We start from the raw sequence: 21,857 nt of genomic DNA on the forward strand, positions 1-21,857 counted from the left end.
AATATACACGAACAGAGTTGATTGTTTGCTGTTGCGTAAACTCTTGGGGCGAGTAGTGTGGATAAAGATCCCAGAATATTTTGACCTCATATAAAGCGTCGGTTAATGAATCGCACTCACTGCCAGTTCTATTTCAGAATACGAGATTGTTGCAAAACGCTTGGTGTTTGTTGGTTGCGTGTGTTTACGTCTCGCACTGTTATAGCTTCTCACGTAGTCATTGTTGCAACACATTTCATTCCTAAAGTGAATTATTACCTACACTGTAAATGTTTATATTTAGTTTTTTTTGTTTAGGATCAATAACGTCTGATAAAATTTGTAGTGGCCATTAAAGAAAATTATACCTTGACGTTTTATTTACTTCAGAAAATCATCTGAAGAACTGATTGGTTCAGAATTGCAAGCTACAAATTTTAATTGGTCTTGAACTGTAATCATAATTATGCCAAAAATTGCGTTGGTCAAGGCTGTGAGAAACATTTTACCCCAAACAAATTCTCCGCAGCTTTTAAATACTCTTTTCGCAGTAATAATAAACACTCGCTCTTTCGAATTGCTCATTACTGCTATGATTAATGTGTTGGTATCAGCATTGTTTACATTTGGCCGTTTCTCAGCCCGAAGCTTTCCTGCAAATGCTATTTATTATGTGATTTTCTACTTTAGCTGTTTTATTATTACGAAATTCATAATATGTATATTCCTTACACATGTATGCTTTAGATTATGTTCCCATAGTTACGTTGCTTTTAATAAGTACCACTTCGGCAAGGCTGAAGAATTGATATTGTGAAAACAGATTAAAATCCCCCAACTAGGTTCCTTTGATGTTAAGAATGAGATATTTTGTTTCAATGTCTAGCAATTTTAGCTATACTACTTCTGCATTAGCATACATACTCTTGCTTTTGTGATTATTATTTTTGTTTACTAACTAACGTATCCCTTTAACATTTTACTTACTTACTTACTTATTCCCAATCTCCGCTGGGGAGCAAAGGGCCGAAGTGAAGCGCCGCCATTCTTTACGATCTTGGGCCAGCTCAGAGACATCCGCCCAAGACATCCCCGCCTGGCCCATTTCCTTGTTCACAGAGCGCTGCCATGTCTCTCGCGGTCTGCCGAGTCTTCGTTTACCGCCCTCGGGGTGCCATGTTAGCGCTTCCTTTGGGACGTCTTCAGTACGCCTGAGAACGTGTCCTATCCATCTCCATTTGCGTTCTTTTACGGTTTCTGCTACAGGTTTTTGATGTGTTCTGCGCCAAAGTTCCTCATTGGAGACAAAGTCAAACCAACGGATCCCTAGGATAATGCGTAAGCATCTGTTTACGAAAACCTGTAGCTTGTTCGTGGTTTGAACCGTTTTCTTCCAAGTTTCGCAACCATAGAGGAGAACGGTCTTTACGCACGCGTTGAACAGGCGGATCTTGGTTTGGAGACGGAATGCGGAAGACCTCCACACTGGGCTTAACATGGCAAAAGCTCCACGGGCTTTGTTAATGCGGTTGCCGATATCCTCGTCAGTTCCACCATTTGGTGTGATTTTGCTTCCCAGGTAGGTGAAAGTGTCAACATCTTCAATTGGTTGGCCGTTGATTTTAAATGGAGTACGGTCCGCAGTCATTACTCGCATTGACTTTGTCTTTTCTCTGTTGACATGCATGCCCACTCGGTTACCCAAATGGACGAGGTCATTTTACAGGTAATGCAAATCAACATAGGTAAATCCAGTAACGAAGTACGGCAACCAGGTACAGGTACGTATTTCTTAACAAACAGGTCTTACGCACTAAGTCTGGGTCCCTATTCCACGCTTCCAGCTCCAACAAAATGTCTACTCCATTGTGTCCTTTATGTCTGAAGTCCTACGACACATATCCGCTTGAGGCACTATATCAATTTGCTAAACCAATGTTTTCCTTGCTCGCGTGCTACAATCTCGGTAGAATAAAGGAAATAGAGGGGAACGTTAGGGGTGAGTGAGGGGTAGACGCGGCAGACAGGGGGATGTATTATGCTCCTCACGAACTACTTTGTTCTTATGCCTTCGCAATAAAGAACATAATAGAAGTGCTACGTGACGTATCCGTTTGTTGTGGTCGGAAAAGTTGATCGTCTGTCGCCATGTTTTGTAGCGTTTCAATGGAATTTTATGGAATCCATAATTTTATGAGCTTTTCCATCGTCAAACTTTAAAATGCATGTTATTCTTACATTTATAGACTTTTGTAGCGTATCTTGTTATTCACTTATTGTTATGTAAGAGGGGTCGGGAAACCTCTGAAGGACACTTACCTAATCCATTTATCCCTGTCGTATATTTTCACTGTTACTATTATTATATTACATCTTGCTCAATGTTGCAACCTTTCTCAAATTCTACAAATTAACATAAAACTGTTGTTTGTACCTTACACAAGTACTTTATTTACATTCTTGGAACTCACTTGTGTTGCGACAAAGAAAGTCTTGTGAACACAACAAGCAACCATTCCGTTTCCGTGTAACACAGAGTAGGCATTACAGGCTACAGCTTCCAGCTATTCCGGCGGTGGCGGCATCGATCCACAGATTCAGTATCGAGGTCGCCCTTTCCAGGTCACCTGCTGCGGCCGATACCCCGCCGTCTGGTTCATGACCGAAAACTGCGTGATACAAGCAGGGTTGAAACGCCGGTTGAATAACACTGTTATTCCTTATTATTTCGACGTTATCGTTATATTTGTAACAGTATTCATATGTCTGCCAGCTTTAAGCTATTCCTAAAAGATAATAAAGACAAATTATAAATAACTGCCGCCAGTAATAGCCACAAAATTCTGATTAAACTCATCATATCGGCTTCTTTTGAAAGCTTCTATAAACTTCTGTGTTTATCAACTGAAGTCAGCACACTGGTTCTTCGAAACATGAATACAAATCTATCGTGTGACCCCTCCTCTGGCAAGCCTGTCAGAACAATGGCTGGCCGTCCATCATGGATGTAGAGTTGACACTAAATGCTAATTTCGTAATGAAATATGGGCGTTAGGTGTGTTGAAGGGAGTGCTTTTAAATGACCACAGGGTCGAGTATCTGGGTTACTGTCACGGATAGGGGTTGGTTCTTTGTGTTTATTTGCTAAATTGGATAATGGGAATGTCACTATGTTGGTACCGGAGGGAATCCGGTTTTGAGGTGTTTATCTTCTTTAGTGGTGACTTGGATAAAGTGGTCCATATTTAGAGGAGCATTCACGAATTATTTATTTATCTATGCGCTGTACACATGACTGTATTTTTGTTACGGTTTGAAGATGCAACTCAAACAGACAAAGAAAAGCCATCATGCGTTGATTTCACACTGAAGCGAAAAATCAAAGCTACAGGCACTACAGGGACACCCCAACTGCGTAACAATGAAGGACCCCCAGCGCAATAAAAAACAAGAGTCGTTTGCTTCTTGTGAAAGATTGTGAAAACACGAACAGTCGACAAGCAGTCAGGCGTGAATCTAAGCAAACAAAGGCTACAAACCCTTCCACAAGTGGTAGGTGTAGGAAACATTTTCGAAAAGTAGAGAGAAAGCTTTGTCGCAAAAAAGACTCTACATTTTGCATAAATTGGGGAAGCTTGTATATATGTCACATAATAAAGGAGATCTCAATGTTGATGCTCTCAAATGTAAACAGAAATTGCGTAATTGATTGATGACAAATCGATATCGATTTTCTTTTGTGAACACGTTTCTACTTTTAATAACTCTAGCTGAGTTCCCTGCAAAGACTTGATAAGTATCCTTTCTGTAAAATTATATTTTAACATGTTGCATTCAAAGTACACGCACATTGAGAACAACAGGTTTCCACGATAAAGTGTTAGTGAATCCGGGACCGCGCAATTGAATGAGCACTGGCGTCGCGCCAGCTCTTGCACCTATTACGAAACACTTTACTCGAATACAAGTCTCTATCTCTATGTCCTTGTAATAAGAGACAGATTCCTCACAGTCGACTTACAGTTGAGCATTCAACTCCGTTTGTAGGTGTTACGAATCGTGCGAGAAAATGTGATTTATTTGCGGCCATATGTCAAATGTTATTGTAAGCTACCATCACACATTATGTCATGCTTTCGTTCGTCCGTTTTTACTTTCAGTTTAGGAAAGCTGGTGTGATATGATAAATGAATAGTGTTAAGTAAAACTTTGTAAAATAATACATCAGCGCGGTAGTTTCCTTCATCCATTCATGTTTGTTATCTTAATTATAATTTGTTTGTATGTGGGTCGGCGAGTCGGCAGCTAATGTTTACGTTACGTTAGGTTATGATGTGCTTGATCTGTTCTAGTTTATGAATGATTTTTATCTCTGTAGTGTGTAGTTATAGATGCATCTTCTACTTAGAGAGGACGATGTATTCTTATAAGTATATCTTGTCCCATCTCCGGTCGTATTAATTTTTTATTTTGACTATATTCTTTATCGTTTTCCGAACATCACCTTCGTCGTTTTATTTCTCTCGAATGCACCTTTCGACCTCATTAATATGCAGTAAACAGTTTTCTGGCAATGCAGCAACAGTTTGTTCGATTATTATTGTGTTTATACCATCCTGTGCAATGTCAATGAGTATTTCGACGCCTCTTGAAGTATTTTGAAAGTCGAAAGCACCAGCAAAAATTTTAATGTCCCGTTGATATTGTGATGCGTTGAGATGAGAGAGGTGAAAAAAAACTCCAATTGAAAGTAATGAAACAATCATCTACACATGCAGTTAGAAGCTCGCCGATGCTGCATTGTGTGGTAATGTGGAGCCGGGGAGACCTTTGTCTCGTGTGCTGTACCCACCTCGTATACCCACACCGCACGGGCTCGCATCATTATGAACTTGAGCATGGGAGTGAATTAAGTATTGTCGATAGTTTTTGTACGATTCTACTAGATCGAAAGTTTTTACATGGAAAAGAAAACATTAATTACTATTACGGTATTTTAATTTTTCTTTTGTTTTCAAAAGTATTCTCTTAACTTGAGTGTTAGCTAGAACTCTTTCATTCAAGCTTCAAAAAGCACAGTGTCGTGTACATTTGGTGAATAGTAATTCGGAGGGTCTTACCGTGCGACCACCGAAACAGAACATCCGGTACAAACCGACCTGGTTCATCAAGATCTCTTTATTCTGACCACCGAAGTTACCACAGAGCATCTCATTATGGTTGGCCCGAGGTGGACTAGCTATTGCCACCAAAATGGCAATGAATAAAAACCCTACCAGGTTTTCTCTTCATATGGGTTATTCCGAAATAAATCAATTATTATTTACGAGGATACAATACATTCCGTGGTATAGTAATAAATGTTCAAAAGTTATTTCAAGTTCAGACTCCGGAGTGCATTTGGATAGTGGTATTGTAATGTGCTTCGCTTCGACTCTCAAGTCATAAAATTTTAAATGCTTACCTCTTCAGTGGGATTACTTGAAAGCTTTCCTTTAACAACAAATCCTTTGACTCCGGAATTTAATTAATGCTTAAATCCCAAGTCCAAAGTGTCCATCTTGACACCACACGTTTGACCCTCGTCAAAGTTGTGGCAGAGTCTCGTCTACCACTCCTTGCTCTATGCAGCGGTCGTTGACCTACCTGCGTGACGTCACAGTCGAGTAACTGTGCGGGGCCCGCTCCATGGTATGACCTTTTATAATACAGCTATGACCACCGATTTCGACTTTCTGATCTCCGTGATACGGGAGGTTTTTGAGTGCATTTGTGATCGAGAGGTTTGTCTAGGATAGAATTGTTAATTGGGTTGTAGTTTTGGCTCTGAGGATTTATAGTTACTTTTGCATGTCTAAAGTAAAGATTTGGTGAGCTTTCTGATTTTATCTTTGAATATTGCTAACACTAATGGTCTGTAAGTGAGTGTAAAAACCAAATAAATTATAGGGATAGTAGGGGTCTAGTTATACAAAAATGTAATCAAAAGTAATGTATTCGCAGAAACTAGGTAATATGCGTGTTTGAGAGCAGTAATGCCATAGTATTAACACACGCGATTCATTTAGCACTGGATTTTTCACTTTTTGTTTCCCATCATTATGCAGAATTAACAACTCGCTCACATTTACATATTTACTTTGTAACTTATTTAAATTTTGATGTGCTACAGAAATGAAGAAGTTGCAACACAAAATAATAATATGTGTATTATAGTTAAGTTCTTGCTAAAAACCTTCTTGGATGAGGCATATGTCCATCAATGGACGTGCTTTGGCTGGTGATCATGGTAAACGAGTGAGGATAAAAATACTGATAAAGAATAAATACTTCTGAAGATCACTCCTTTGCAAGACTTTTAGGCCTAAACTTATGTCAAAATGTGTAAGTTTTTGCCCTGAACGTGTCGTAACTGTAACTTACAACCAGATTACACAACAATAAGAGCACACAATAGTGTACGTGACCGCCGTTGTTACCATTCATTACACCTCTTACTATCACCATCGGAAGTATTTCGTGCAACTCAGAGAATAGACCCCAATATCGCGTGCCCAGTGCAGCTCGCCGGCCCCCGGTACCCTATTTCGGCATCTTTGCATAACGATGACCGATAGACGAGTAGAAAGTGATTTGTTTTTGTCGACATTTCGTGCTTCATCACCGTCTGTGAACTACCAATCTAATAGAAAGGTGATTTGCATTTTTCTTAAAGTACGAATGTGAGAAAGCTTTTTTGCTGTGGTGCAAAATGTTTTGCTGTAATGATATAGCAAATATTGGATCTGAAATGTTGAAAGTTTCAACTTATACCAGATCAAGACAGATGTAAATGATTTTGATGAATGCTCACTTGAACTTCTAACCATATTCACAACCGGCTTTGTCTGATTCTTCGTTTATTAGTAAATAATTGAATTATTCCGAACAAAACGCTCCAGTCTGATTAGAACCCGCTGCAGGGCAAACTATTAAATCCTATTATGGCGACGGCTTGCCAGTCTCGTGGGGTCACTCCATGTTGCGAGAAACTAAATTTCGTCTTGCAGCGCTAACACCGACTCTATCTCGTTGTATTAAATGTACCCATTGCGTCACAGCAGCTTTTAGAAAGCTAGAGTAACCCACGAGACATGAGACTCCCCTTCCTAGCGCCACCAAAAGGGGGGGGAAGTGTTGTTGGTACAGAGAGGGGGTGTCAGGGGGTTGTTTGTCTGTGAGGTGTGAATATCGTGGGATTAGTACGGAAATTTCCCAACTCCAAACAATTGTTGGCGATAGTATTTGTTATTGGAAATACACGGCTTGGTCTTCAGATGCTGTAGAGGTAAATTATGATGATACTACCATAAATATGGAACGTGTATAGTCGTGTTAGTAATCTGAATGCGACAATGCCTTAATTTGTGATGATGAAAAAGCCGAAATTTACATTATTGAATAGAAAACAGCTTTAAATCCATTAAAGTAATATTAAAATAATTTTTGAGTGGTATTTCCCCTAGCGTGCGAGCATGCGAGGCTACATTTTTGCGAGGGCTAGAGTCGGCTAGACTGTAAAAGCTGTTATTTGTGAACTTTCCAACATTATTACAGTGGCTAATTACAGTCAAAATTTGCACCAAATAAATGTGTATAGTGCGTATCATATGTACAAGTGTTATTGAAGTGATATAAAACATTATAACAAAGATAATACTTCTTCAAAACGATAATACATTACGAGTAAACAGTGAGTTACTGGACAAATAAACAATAATAAAACAATAATAATTCAAACAATCTAGTGTTAAATAAAATTGTGAATCAGTGAAAATAAAATATTGAGTGAAATATTCGAATATTTAAAGTGCATTCCATTGCTGTGTGACTACACCTAGCGGTCAAAGTCCACTAACGTCCGCTATGACTCATCTCACCAAAGCTTCATTAAGAATAACAATTTCGCAATGAAGTTCACTAACTGAACTAGTGCAGTCGTTAAGTCTGTTACTCGTGAATCGACGGGCGCAAGATCGATTCCCAGAACCGAAGATTATTTTTAGCTTTTTCTATTCTAATCAGTTCATATGACAAGAAGATCGCTGGTTCAAATCCCAAAAAATGCAAAAAGAATAATATATTACAAATTAAATTCTCATTTATCACGGAAATAACTGCCATCTATTGACTAAACGCAGTAACTTAAGAGAACTAAAAAAACTGATTTACGAATAGATCAAGAGATACCAAATTAGTCCAAGTTCATTTGCAAAGAGGGCGCTAAAGTTGAAATTTATTTGAATTTAGTTATTAAAAATGAGTTTTATACCAGAATTCATAACATTCCGCCGCAACAGAACATCAGTCTCAGAGACAAAATCAAACGAAGAAGAGTCAATACAACATATTTTAGACGATACAAAAAATAGTTTACCTAATATGTCAGATGATGAAGAAAGTAGCTACATCAAAGAATTGAAGCAAAAACTTGAAAAGTTGGATATAGAATTGCAAGCAGCTCACGAGGAAGTAGTTGTAGTGCTACAGTACTAGATTACGGTCTCTCAGACCACACAGCACAACTTCTAAGATATCCAGTTCAGAAATCATGTAAGTTTAACCACTGGTTTGTAAGAAAACGGGACATGTGTAAAGAAAATATTGTTAAATTCAAAGATAGCATAGCGAATTTGAACTTCTCAGATATTTATAACACCCATGACCCAAACAAGGCATATGATAGCTTCTTGAACATCTTTATGTTGCTATATAACTTGTGCTTTCCTAAATTATTGATTAAAATTAATACTAAGAGAAAACAGAAATGGATCTCCAGAGGCATAAAAGTGTGCAGTATTAAACAAAGAAAACTACTTTGGCAATGTCGCTTAAATCCAAACCATATTAATAAAATAACCTTAAAATCCTATTCATATCGACTTAAAAAAATTATAAAACTTACTAAAAAAGCCCAAAACTGTCACACTATTAAGACATCAGAAAATAAATGTAGAGCAACATGGCAAATTATAAATGATAGCAAAAATAACTTTCCTAAAGAACCGATTCATAGTATTCTGAATAATGACAAACTGATTACGGATCCACAGGAGATAGCAGACGCATTTAATGACTTCTTTATTGACCAAACCTCAATTGATAGTAATATAAAAAATGACCCTGGACCAGGACTTATTAATATTGAATCATCAATTAATTCTATGTTTATGACACCAGCGCAGGCTATTGACATCTTAAAAATTATAAAAAATATGAAAAACACAAATAGTGTCGGTTATGACGACATAAGTACAAAAGTCCTCAATCTGTCGCTGAAATAATTGCTCCTGTCTTAGCTTATATAGTGAACTTATGCATTGATAGTGGTATATTCCCTACAAAGTTGAAGCCGACTGTTGTAAAACCGCTCTTTAAGAAAGAAGATAGACAACAACTGAAATATTATAGACCCATAGCATTAATCTCAGTTATATCGAAAATTTTTGAAAAATATTTCTACAATATTATTTACTCATTTTTAGACAAAAATAAGATATTAGCCAGGGAGCAATATGGGTTTAGAAAAAATAAAACAATTAATATGGCAATATTTGAAATAATAAACACAGTAATGCAAAGTGTCGATGACAGAATTCCTATATGTGCTCTGTATATGTCTAAGGCGTTTGACTGTGTGGACCACAAAACGTTACTAGCCAAACTTAATTTGTACGGTATTCGAGGAAACGCCTTACAACTATTAAAATCATACCTAGAAGAGCGTACACAATATACAGAAATTACAAAAATATGCCACATATCTAAAAAAGAAACAGTTTATTTATCAAAGGCCCGCAAAGTTAATTATGGAGTGCCTCAAGGGAGTGTGTTAGGACCACTTTTATTTTTAATTTACATTAATGACATGCCAAAATATATTAAATTCCCCACTATACTATTTGCAGACGACAGTACAGCTATAATTAAGTGTAATAATGACGAAAATTATGAAAACAATATAAACAATACTCTATTACAGATCATAAAATGGTTAAAACTCAACAACCTTAAAGCAAATCTAGAAAAAACAAAACTTATGCAATTCTATCAACGGACATCTAGTTTTCCCAATTTACAAATCAAACACGATAACATAAACATTGAAGAAGTACTAGAGACAAAATTCTTAGGGCTACATATAGATAATAAATTAACTTGGAAAAGACAAAGTCAGGAACTTAGCAAAAAACTGAGCAAATTTGCCTACACTCTTTATAAACTCAGCAAAGTTGTAAATACAGAGACCCTTCTAACAGCATATCACGGATATGTTTCCTCGGCTCTGCGATATGGCATAATATTTTGGGGCAACTGCACTGAACGTGAAACCATATTTAAGGGGCAAAAAAGATGTATCAGAGCCATGTTCAATTTAAAAAGAACGGAAAGTTGCAAACCTTTTTATATGAAACATAAAATTTTGACTCTACCATCTCTATACATTTACGAAGTAGCTATTTTCGTAAAAACAAATCCAAATCTTTTTACCCGTGCACATGAAATTCATAGCCGGAACTTACGGAACAGGGATAGGTTGTGTGCACATAAAGGAAACACTGCTCTTTTACGAAAAAGCATTTTATGTATGGCGCCACAGATTTATAATAAATTGCCAAGAGCACTGATAGAATGTGACATAAAAAAATTCAAAAATGAACTCTTTAAATTATTAGTAAAGGGTTGTTATTATAATATTAATGATTTTCTTGCTGATAATTTTAAATGACAACCTAATTATTTATATATTTGTACGAAATAAATCATGAATATTAGAATTGACATTAAAATTAAAATTATATAATATGACATCTTGACTGTATACTGCTCCCCCTTTTTTATTATCATAACATTGACTGAATTTACTAGATGTTGGTTTGATATTGTTTGACTTTTAAATGTAATGTAATTTTTAATGTAATTTTAGATGTAATATTAATTTTGCATGTAATTTTTTGAAACAGGACATTGCATGTTATAATTATAGTATACCTACACTTAATTTGTACGTCCAACTAGGACAGAACATAGCGCTAATTTTAAAACCCTACCATCATGTGTACCTATGTTTCACAAATAAATAATTTTGATTTTGATTTGATTTTGATTTTGATTATTAAGCCGTGCGCGAATTTGCCTACCACTCAAAAGTGTTTTAATATCAGGAACTGGTCAGACTCACTCAGAATGAAGACAATGAAAATGTTTTATAGTTTTCAAGGAATACTACCTTAACACTTTAATTTAAAGAAACAAACTACATAACAAACTTTTATCAAGAATTAACATGATTTATGATAGTACCTGCGATGTTTTAATGAGGTGGCAATAGAAAATGGTGTGAATTCAGAATTATTTTTCTTCAACATTCAAAGAAGCTTTCCTTTGTGTTGTGAAAACTTCTTATAACTTTTTTAATATTAGGATGACTCACGTTTTATTATACCTACCAACATCATGATTCATGTAGCATTGCTGATGCACATAATATTTCGGCGGCCCGATATTTAGGCCAGACACTCTAAAAGGCTTCCTATAATAAATGCATTGGGGATTAACGCTAAAACTAGACATGTCTGTTGTCCCTTTATGCATTTGCATTGCCAGTTTATTCGCTATCAACTCAAAAGCTTTACCATGTTCAAATTCAATCCGTTTATTATAGCTACCTATGTTTTCAGTACATGAATTATACTGATAATATACCAACAATGCAAAAAACGCACCAATGAAAATATTTTATGGATATTTGTAAGTTTCGCGGTCCTTAGACAAGTGGCCTGTAACGGCTTGATGAGGAAGGCTGAGGACATACTATTCTGGAGATTGGAAGCCGCCTCGTCGTATTTTTGGCACATAAACGGCCCATGAAGCTAAGTATACCTTCTCAGTACTCAGTGGCCACTCTCATCTCGAAACAGCTTTCAACAGCAAACACTTTGAAGTCGTCAGTGTTGCGAATTTATATATTTCATGAATCGAGCTAAGATCTTACACCATGCACCATTCGTGAAGTTATGGATGACAATTTACTATGTATCTTACAACATCTGAAAGTTCTTATTCCGTTTTATGAGTTACATTGAAACTCCTGGGCTACAATGTAGAGTAGATTTCCTATTTCCTGCCATGTGTTGGTCCACATCATCATCAGTTTAAGTGATCTCATCATTCTACATCAGGGTCGAGCTTACTTCATCATTTGTATTTTCGTTTGAAATGATTCATTCATTACTTTGTTTATGTTACGTTATGTTTAATTAATTGGGAAGAACTTATCAACATTTTATCTTTTTTGATTATTATGACTGGACTTAGTCCAATATGAATACAAATAATTTTAACCTATATTATAACAACTTAAAAAAATATATGTTAGTACGTTTTTGTCTTTATCTTTAATTGCAGCATATGCAATTTTGCTTAGAACCCCTTCACTTCAGTCATCGTAAATCTTAACCAGAAAAAACTACGCATCCATTAGCAGCGCAAAAAAGGTTTACCTCTTTCCTCTGACTCCTCTGAGTTGTAGTATCAGTGGCAGCTGCGTCGGCCCTTGTGCCGGATGACATCACCGGCGCGTGGGCTCGGCGTCGTGACCTGCGCGGGACCATCTGTGCCCGTATCACCAAGCGTTTTCACACTTGTCTTGTCAATAGGTTATACGATATGCAGTTCACCCGAACTTGTACTTGATAAGCGCGTATGTCGGTAAAGTTTGCAACTAATAAAATATGTATAAATCGTGAACCGCCTATCGTCAAGTAGCAAAATTATTCGTGGTACGGCTACGATATATCGCTTGATGATGTGTTGATCATCTGTGGTATCTCTCTACTTCCTTTTCTGGAATAAGGAAATTTGTTTCTTGTCCGTATTGTATTCGCTAGATTACGAGATTGCTGAGGTGAATAATACCATGTGGGACGTATTAGGCATTTGTTATCTCAACGTCCTCAGTAGGTGTCCAACCAAATTAAGGTCACTACTAATGAGCATTTCCGAGTTATGTTTTGGACGCCCACACCAGATAGTAAAAAATATTTATCAATTACTAAAAGCATTAGGTTAGATTTTAAAATGAACTACCTGAAGTTAAATAATACACGATCAAACGAAAAGAATGAATTTAAGTCAATACATGTGCTCATAGACAGACATACAGATACTCACGTCAAACTTTCAACGCCCCTCGTCCTTTGGTTGTCGAGGTTTCAAAATATGTAGCTATACTAACGGGCCCAAAGTCTCTACCGTCCCTTTGTTTAATCAGCGGTTACAGTATTTGGGGAGTCGCCGAATATCGATTTCACAACAAATGACGCCACCGCGGTTCGAATGCTATAAAAAACTGTTCCATTTCTTGTCCGCTTATTAAACATTATTAAATAAGCTGGCGAATGTGTTTTTTTATTACGGCAACCGCCATGTTTGTTTGGGATGATGTTTTAATGTTCGGCGATATGGCCTGCAAATTACATTCTTTATTTTACTGGCGGATTAAAATATGACCGCATGTATGGTATGTGCTTTGCAAATGCGACTGACACTGATTTCTTCATTACTTTTGTCTGCTAATGCTGTAAAAATACATATTCACCCTTATTCCAATATTAAGTATATCCAATTCCTTTTGGTATAGTGATGGTTTGTATTGGACGTCGAATCTGAACATAATGATATTCTATTCTATTAGAACATAATGATATTGCAGTAACAGAATAAGGGTGCGATATATCCAACAGTTGTGATTCCAGGTATTTTGGGGTTTAACAGTTTCCAATATTGCTATTCTGCTGTTCTGCCATACATATATTTTCAATACTGCCGATTCAGCAACGTCTCGCGCGGTAGGAATGCCAATTTCCATTTTGTTTGGTCAGTCAATTACAATTGGCCGCAGTGATAAAGATTTTACTGCCAATTTGCATGTCTATCGGATGCCCATTACGGCTCAATAGGAGAGTCGGAATTGAATAATAATACGGTCGATGAACTTGAGCTTTTAAGTTTCGGAGCTTTGAGTCTTGAATACTAATCTTTGGAGCCTAAAATAATAATATGGATAGACGGATGGCTTGGATGGATACGATATAACAAGGATATAACCCCCCGGATTCATAGAGCTTTTTGACAGCAGTGGAAACTACTGTTGTGTTTAATGTGACTATGTGTGAGAATTACGTGAATATTTCCATTATGCAGATATTTTAATTTACTGTCAAAACTGCGTATGAATCTTTTAGCACCTGGCAACCCTGACCGACAGTGTAACCAGGGGGGTCACTCTATATGACAAAACTATGTTACGAAGTGATGCTACGCGAGCCACGACAAATTATCTCGTTGAAGCTCTCGTTCGTTTGTTTTTCGACAGTATAGAGTAACCCTCCAGTATGAAGTCACAGCCGCCCATACCTACCGCGCGTACATTAAAACATGATGGGTGCGAACATAAACAGTAGTAATTATCCGAGCTTCATTTGCATTGTGCCACTAATGAGTCATTACGTTCATATGCCGAATTGAAACGGCCCGTTCGGGTAAATGAGGAGTTATGTGCCGCAGAAATGTGTGACTGTGATGTGAGGTGCTCCAAAGAGGATATATATCTTTATAAGTTCGATATTTATTTATTATTTATCATTTACCAGGATATCTACATCGCACGCGTCTTGGTGGAGACCATACTTTGCTTCCATGGAGTGCCACAAACTCTCTCATTGTTTAGGTTATTTGTGCTATTTAGCATTTCACTTGCTTGTTAACCCCTGCAAATATTCACTGGCTGAATTATTTATGGAAATTGGAAATTAAGTATCCGCCACATTAAAATCAAAGTCTTTACGTAATTAGTAAATTTTAGGGATTATTCAGATTACTTCGGATGTTTGATTCATATCATGTAATGCACATTTAATAACAACCACCAAGTCAGCATTGCTCACAATATCCTCTGTAAACATTTCTTACTGTAATTCTCGTAGAATCGCTCTATTAGTGCCAGTAGTATGTAACCGCTTGCTCAATTGGTTGAAATTAGGGGCACGCTCCGGGGTCTCGGGCCGCTCTGACTTGACACTCGTGATGAGGGGCCATCGGGATCGCAGATACGGCTCCTTAATGGCCCATGCAGCGTGACACGGTGTTTCAGCCTCAAGTGAAGTACTGATTGATGCGTTTGATTAACAAGTTGTGATTGCGTGGAGGGCGGACAAATTAGAAGGAATGTTGTTTGGCTGAGTTTAAAATATGACGTTGGTTTTTTGTAATGATGATGTGGTCATCTGATGCTAAGGATAGATAATAAAAGATAGGCAACACCAGACACAAAAAATACGAATTTCTGAGTTGCATAACTTTTCTATGAATAACGGTAAATCTGTAAATCAGTGTCGCAACAGTTGACACACGCAGACAGTTCAAGTCTTTTCGATGTATACACTGAGTGTCTTGTGTCGCCGTGTATCCTTACATTTAGCTCGTATAGGCACTTTCGGGGATATGTTAGGACTTGAATGGTACAAGTCATATAGGAACCTATGGTAGGGCTTGGATGGTATACAAGAGATGCCACATGTCGGTCGAATCAGTATTCCCATGACCTTTTTATGTATTCAGTAAAAGCCAGGTGGTGCCCTTCGCTGACCTTTTCAGATATTTGGACCGGATAATTAGCGATCGATGTCAAACGAACAAGGAAAACTACATACTCCAATATGCAAATGAAAATTATGTTCCATACGTTTTACCATGTATAAACACTGGATGGAGAGCAAAAAGCAACCCGTTACTTTAAAACAACCTACAACTTTTTGCACTCATTGTATTGAATCCCATTCATTGCAGTGCAACAAAAACACCCGAGTACAGTTGCTCCCAGACTCAGGCAATCTGGATTCTATTGCCAGCGGAGAAAAACTCAATTGGCGCATTAAATACTAGATTTACGATCACCATGCCGCTGCGGCCTTTTATGTCCCCGTAATGGCACGTTGTCGCCGTAATTGCGCAATGGCGGGCTTGGTTGCGCTGGAATTCTGAACCCCACTGAAAACGGGGTTTACGGTTCGCTGAATAGCTAATGTGAGACGCGAAGGATGAAATTAGTCGACTGGTATGCGTCTGGGGACTCTCGGGATCACATCTTTATTCAATTAGCAGGGAACTATGGAATAACTGATGTGGTTTTGCTTCCGGAATGTTTTTATGGAGGCAAGAGTTCATTAGCCTCCTAGGGGTATATTCTTATTTGAAGAAAGTATACATTTCAGCCTTATTGATCCTTTGTTTTGTTGCCTAATAAATCACCAACCAATCAAAGTGTCTCCTCTACAACCAGACTAGTTCTCGCGTACTCTCAGTACCACAATCTAGGTCCCCTAGACCCTCAATTCCCACGCTCATAAACCCACCAGCACAAACGGTTCCGATGCAATGATTCGCTAACTCTGCGCCTTAGATTAACAATATACGAATCAGTATACTAGTGTCAGTGCAAATCAAATGACACCCCATTAAAAGTACTCTCTTAGCTCTTATTTTGAATTAGTTATTTGGTTAACCTTATTCAGTGGTATAATCTTCTTTTTTGGGTACCATGTCCTATGGGAGGTTGGCAATAATCTTATTCTCTCCCACTCGAGACTGCTGGTTTGGTATTGGTTCAATGGATGAACATAAACGGTTTGACAGTAATCAAACTCTGACAGTTTTTTGCTGTGTTTTTGTAACACAATTTATCTTGTTCGTACATTGTTAATCTAAGCTCCGCACCGAGTCACGATTGTATCACAGTGTCACGTGGCGTTAGTCATTACGCTGATTATCCTGGTGCATGTCGCACTGAATGATGCGATTCACTTGCGGCCGCTGATGTAAGGATGCCGTCATGCATGGCTGGTGATTTATATGGGGCATGTTTGTAGGTAGTAGCAGTAGTGGCTGGATAGAGAAGGCTGAGGAGTTTGTGAGCTTGTGTGAGTTTTTGACATTTTTTGGCGGTTTTTGATTGTTTGGATTTGGAAGCATGTACTTAATAATGCACCACATTACACATATTTTCCTTCAATTTTGAATTGGTGCTGGCTAAAATAACGAAACAAAGCTGATTCCCGGAAACTCGTATTTTAAAAGGACTGTAAACGACCGAAAGCATCGTTCCTTATTTTTGTGGAATGCCAAAACATCCGAACTCTTTTCCTTTTATTCCATTAGTGCCGTGTAAACACGAGCGCGGTATAGTAGCAGACTACTGTCGTATTTTCGGGCTTTTGGCGGTTCCTAATTTGCACGTAAGAAGGGTTACATTTAGCCGCTTAAGTTTTCTTCATATATACTTCTGTAGTATCTGCCTGACCTGGGAAGCCACGAGGTCATATGACGAAAAAACGAAGTAAAAAAAGAAGAACGTTAGTTTTTCGCCAGTATAGAGTTACCCGCTTGCAAGTAGATACTTCGTGTAATCTGTCGTTTGTTTGCTTCTCGGAATCTTTTACTTACCAATCCTCTTCCATCCAGCTACAATTCTATACCTTCCATTGGGTGGCATATCACGTTGCATGTGGATGTTTAAATTTACACTCCAGGAAATGTACAGCTAGCTATAAATACTCAGAGAAAGGGTAACAGCACAATTGGCTCTGGAATCTGGGCGCCTATAAACTCGCGAATTCGACCAAATCAACCGAACGAATACCGAAAGTTACGAGCGTTCCTTTAGCGTTGGGGTATCCCAAATAAGGTCGGCATTCCTTTAATTTCGACGGCATAGGAATAGGCTAACTTTATACTGACGAAAAACGAACGAGCGAGAGCTGTTGTGTAATCGGCACGTTTAATACAAAGAGATAAAGTGGTGGCTCGAGCAGCAGCGCTCCGAAACTTAGTTTTTGGTCATATAGAGTAACCCCTCAGTAGTAGCGGCGACACGTGGTCGGCAGTGTGTGTAAACACTGGCCTCCGAGGCGGGACGGTAGAGAAAACTGTTGTTTATGTCACAGGCTTGTCGTTGACGGATGAAGTCTCCAGTGAAAGTGACCGTGTTTTGTTTTGTGGCAGTGTCACTTGGCTCCCTGTTTTGGTCTCTATGTGTGTTCTAATGTTCTCACTTGTGCTGGGTTTTGTCAAATGTGTTGTCAGACCGTTACAATATTGCAAATTGGCATAGCTTATAAACATATATGAAGATAGACTTTCCACTTTTTGCATAGTCGAGTAGTGATGTAACGGAGCTCAAAGTATACCTCATATCCCTGTACCTAGCTTATAATTCCATATGGCAATGAACAGTAGCGCAATTGCCTACGAATACCTGACAGCCACTTCACACAACGCTATTACAAAACAAACATAAACTCGAGAAATTCTTCACGAGAAGAATGGGCCCACTTGTATTTTCGTTACAGCGTTTGAATTTGAAGTGGCACATGGTCAATTCTATTGTGGAAGTTACGTGTGACCAGTAGGTACAAGTTATTTTTCTCTTAGATAAAGCATTAAGCAACGGCCGTTAATGAATGGTCGTAAAGTATAACAGACAAGCTGCTGTTATGAAATTTACAAGTAAACATTAAATCAAGCTCATTCAAAGAATACAGTAGTTCAAAATGTTAAATTCCAAGTCAATTATCAGAACATAGTTTTTCGTTTTATTCAACCGGAAAACCTTGCAGTTGGGCTCTAAAACGGCGAATGGGCGCGGTACACCCTCGCATTACTCACAACTCCATGATCTTTCCTATGAAACAATTATTTTGATACAGAGTGAAAGATATTATCATTATTATTTCATTCTTTATTGCACAAAGATATGTACGTTTTTGCGATGACATGTCATCTTGTACAAGCCCTAGGTGAAGCAAAGCTCTAAACTTTGTTAATTACATGCAGTGCAGTTCACCAACTAACCATCTTCCCTCTTGTTGCAGGTGTTGAAGGTCAGGCGGCATCATGCCGGAGAGCGTGGCCAAGGAGGGCAAGGAGGCGTCCCCGCGGCGCCGCCCCGCCGGCAACGCCGCGCGCGTCAACGTCGAGCTCCTCGACGGCTCCACGCTCGAGCTGGATGTCGAGGTGAGTGTCTACAGAGCAACACTAGCAACAAGGAGGATATCTTCAAGAGACAAAAAGTGCTTCTGTTGAAAATAGGCCTCTCGAAGGGAACGCCAAAATAACTCCTGTATCGAACCACTATCCAGTTGATCCAGCCGGCCTGTCTATCAATCTGTATTTCTATAAAGGAGTATTAACACCTGTATTCTACACACCATCCTACGACCCTCTGCAATCTTCCATTCATTGCTGCATTATGAATGAACCCCTTTGTCTCACTCTTCATTCATTCCACCCACTCGTACTCATCTTACTACAGAATACGGTTCAATCGATACCCTTTTGTCAGCCAGAACAAAAGCCAATTCTGGCGCCTATTCGAATACATATTTTATGTTATGGCGGACCCGCCAGATCCTGAATGTAGACTGTGCCTGGCTCAGGCGTCCTAAGCGGCTTATAAAGCCATTTGCTAGGCTGCATAGTGAAATTTTCTATTCAGGTACCGTGTCGGGACTTTCAATAAGCTGTACGGCTGCCTGGATCGATAGAATGCCTTATCCCTCTTCATTGTAGGTAGAGCAAACAATGTTCGTTCAGTCAAAGTAGTTATTTTGCATATAATGAATCATCCTGATTACCTAATGCTTTTCGCGTTTATTGCTATGATGATAATACTTATTTTGTCATAAATATTGCAAAACTGCAACTGCAACACAAATTAAAAACAGTAGCAATTAGTCATCTCCAATTGCTACCTAAATCAGTTTGCCCTCTCCATTTCATCCCGAGTGCAGATGGCGTGTAATGGCGCACAGTCGATAATTGATTCAATTAAGTGTGTTATCAAGTGATCTGCACTAAACCCCCCGGTAATTATTATAATGGGGCCGACTAAGACGATGCGACGAGGCTGTAATTTGTATGTCACATGAACAGCTGGGGCGTGAGACGATTAGCTCAAGATTTGTTGTCAGTGGTCAGTGGTTAGGCTGCATTGACAAAAGTTGTGTATTGCAATTTGTACCTACATATTGCCTCGGAACTTCCACCTGTCTTATCTGAATATACATTTACTGGGCTTCTTCTTAGCGTGTCGGTGACTAGCAATACATGACTGTAGTACTGATTACTTAGGTTTGTCACCGTAGTGAAAGGATAAGCCAGTTTTAGAGTATACAGGGTTATTGGTAAGTAGACCGGATCCTTTCAGGAGGTGATAGAGGAAGGCATTTCCAGTCGATTGAACCTAATAATGCATTATCCTAAACTTAACCATTTTTGAGATATTTAATATTTAAGTTTTTTTTATTTTTTGCTGAAATTTTATGCTTAAAACCGAAAATAAAAAAAACTAGCCACATTTCAATAATTTTTTTGGTTGTTTTTTACAAGTTACACCTTAATAAAGTAATTAAAATAATCAAATGTGCATTATTTGACTTAAATTAGACATAATACCTCAAAATAGTTAAACATTTTGAAAAAATATTCAAAACGCAAAAACAAATAAATTAAATTAAAAAAGATTTTCATATGACATTTTTTTGTGCACTTCAGCTTAAAAACATGGTCAACTAATAAGCTTTCAAACAAGATGATTCAATACCAAATCGATTAAGGTATCACCAAGATATGGCCAAAACAACCAGCACAGACGGACAAAATTCAACAGGAAAACTAACAAAATTAGCCCAATTTAAAGGTAAAAAGTGTTATTGTTTTCAGTCCTGTTAACTTTAGTATGGAAACCCATGCTCAGTTTTCTCCGCTTTCTCTGGTTGTTTTGGCCATATCTTGGTGATACCTTAATCGATTTGGTATTGAATCATCTTGTTTGAAAGCTTATTAGTTGACCATGTTTTTAAGCTGAAGTGCACAAAAAAATGTCATATGAAAATCTTTTTTAATTTAATTTATTTGTTTTTGCGTTTTGAATATTTTTTCAAAATGTTTAACTATTTTGAGGTATTATGTCTAATTTAAGTCGAATAATGCACATTTGATTATTTTAATTAGTTTATTAAGGTGTAACTTATGCAAAACAACCAAAAAAATATTGAAATGTGGCTAGTTTTTTTTATTTTCAGTTTTAAGCATAAAATTTTGGCAAAAAATTAAAAAAACCTTAAATATTAAATATCTTAGAAATGGTTAAGTTTAGGATAATGCATTATTGGGTTCAATCGACTGGAAATGCCTTCCTCTATCACCTCCTGAAAGGATCCGGTCTACTTACCAATAACCCTGTATAGCTGACTGTCCAGGCTTATATCGTGCACCCTTGTGTATATGCTTTATTTAACTGTTGATACGTCACTCTTACGTACTTGGTCACACATTTCGTGCATCCCTGTGTGAACCTATGTGCCTTCTCCCTATAAATTAACAATAAATAACCCTTCCATCTCCCGTTGCAGAGAAAGATCCGCGGCCATGAGCTGCTGGGCCGCGTGTGCGACAAGCTCAACTTGGTGGAGAAGGACTACTTCGGGCTGCTGTACGAGGACCGCGGCGACCCGCGCGTGTGGGTCGACCTGGAGAAGCGCGTGTCCAAGATGCTGAGGCGTGAGTACTTGCTGTTTCATCGTTACAGCTGCATTGTTGGTCGTCTGCAACTATTGTGGCAAAAAAATGTCGTGCTGCTATTGGACTGTACAGCCATCAACGACGGTGCAGCACTGTCACACCGTCGTAACTGATAATCCACGAGCGCTGCAACAACCATCTATTAGATGCTGTGGCCAATGATGATGTTGGTTGTAGGGGCTCCCAAGATCTTAAATGAG

At 38.2% G+C, this 21,857-nt stretch overlaps 1 protein-coding gene across 1 annotated transcript in view; it reads left to right on the top strand.

The window, feature by feature from the left end:
* Positions 1–21,857, top strand: part of LOC105381589 (protein 4.1 homolog) — a 60,081-nt gene that overhangs the window by 10,289 nt on the left and 27,935 nt on the right. The window contains exons 2-3 of the mRNA XM_048628358.1: positions 18,948–19,089; positions 21,489–21,636. Of these exons, the coding sequence (XP_048484315.1) occupies positions 18,970–19,089; positions 21,489–21,636 (268 nt within the window). The 5' untranslated portion in view covers positions 18,948–18,969. The remainder of the gene's footprint in view (positions 1–18,947; positions 19,090–21,488; positions 21,637–21,857) is intronic.

The sequence above is a fragment of the Plutella xylostella genome, chromosome 20 (assembly GCF_932276165.1).
Source record: "Plutella xylostella chromosome 20, ilPluXylo3.1, whole genome shotgun sequence".
Taxonomy (NCBI): Eukaryota; Metazoa; Arthropoda; class Insecta; order Lepidoptera; family Plutellidae; genus Plutella; species Plutella xylostella.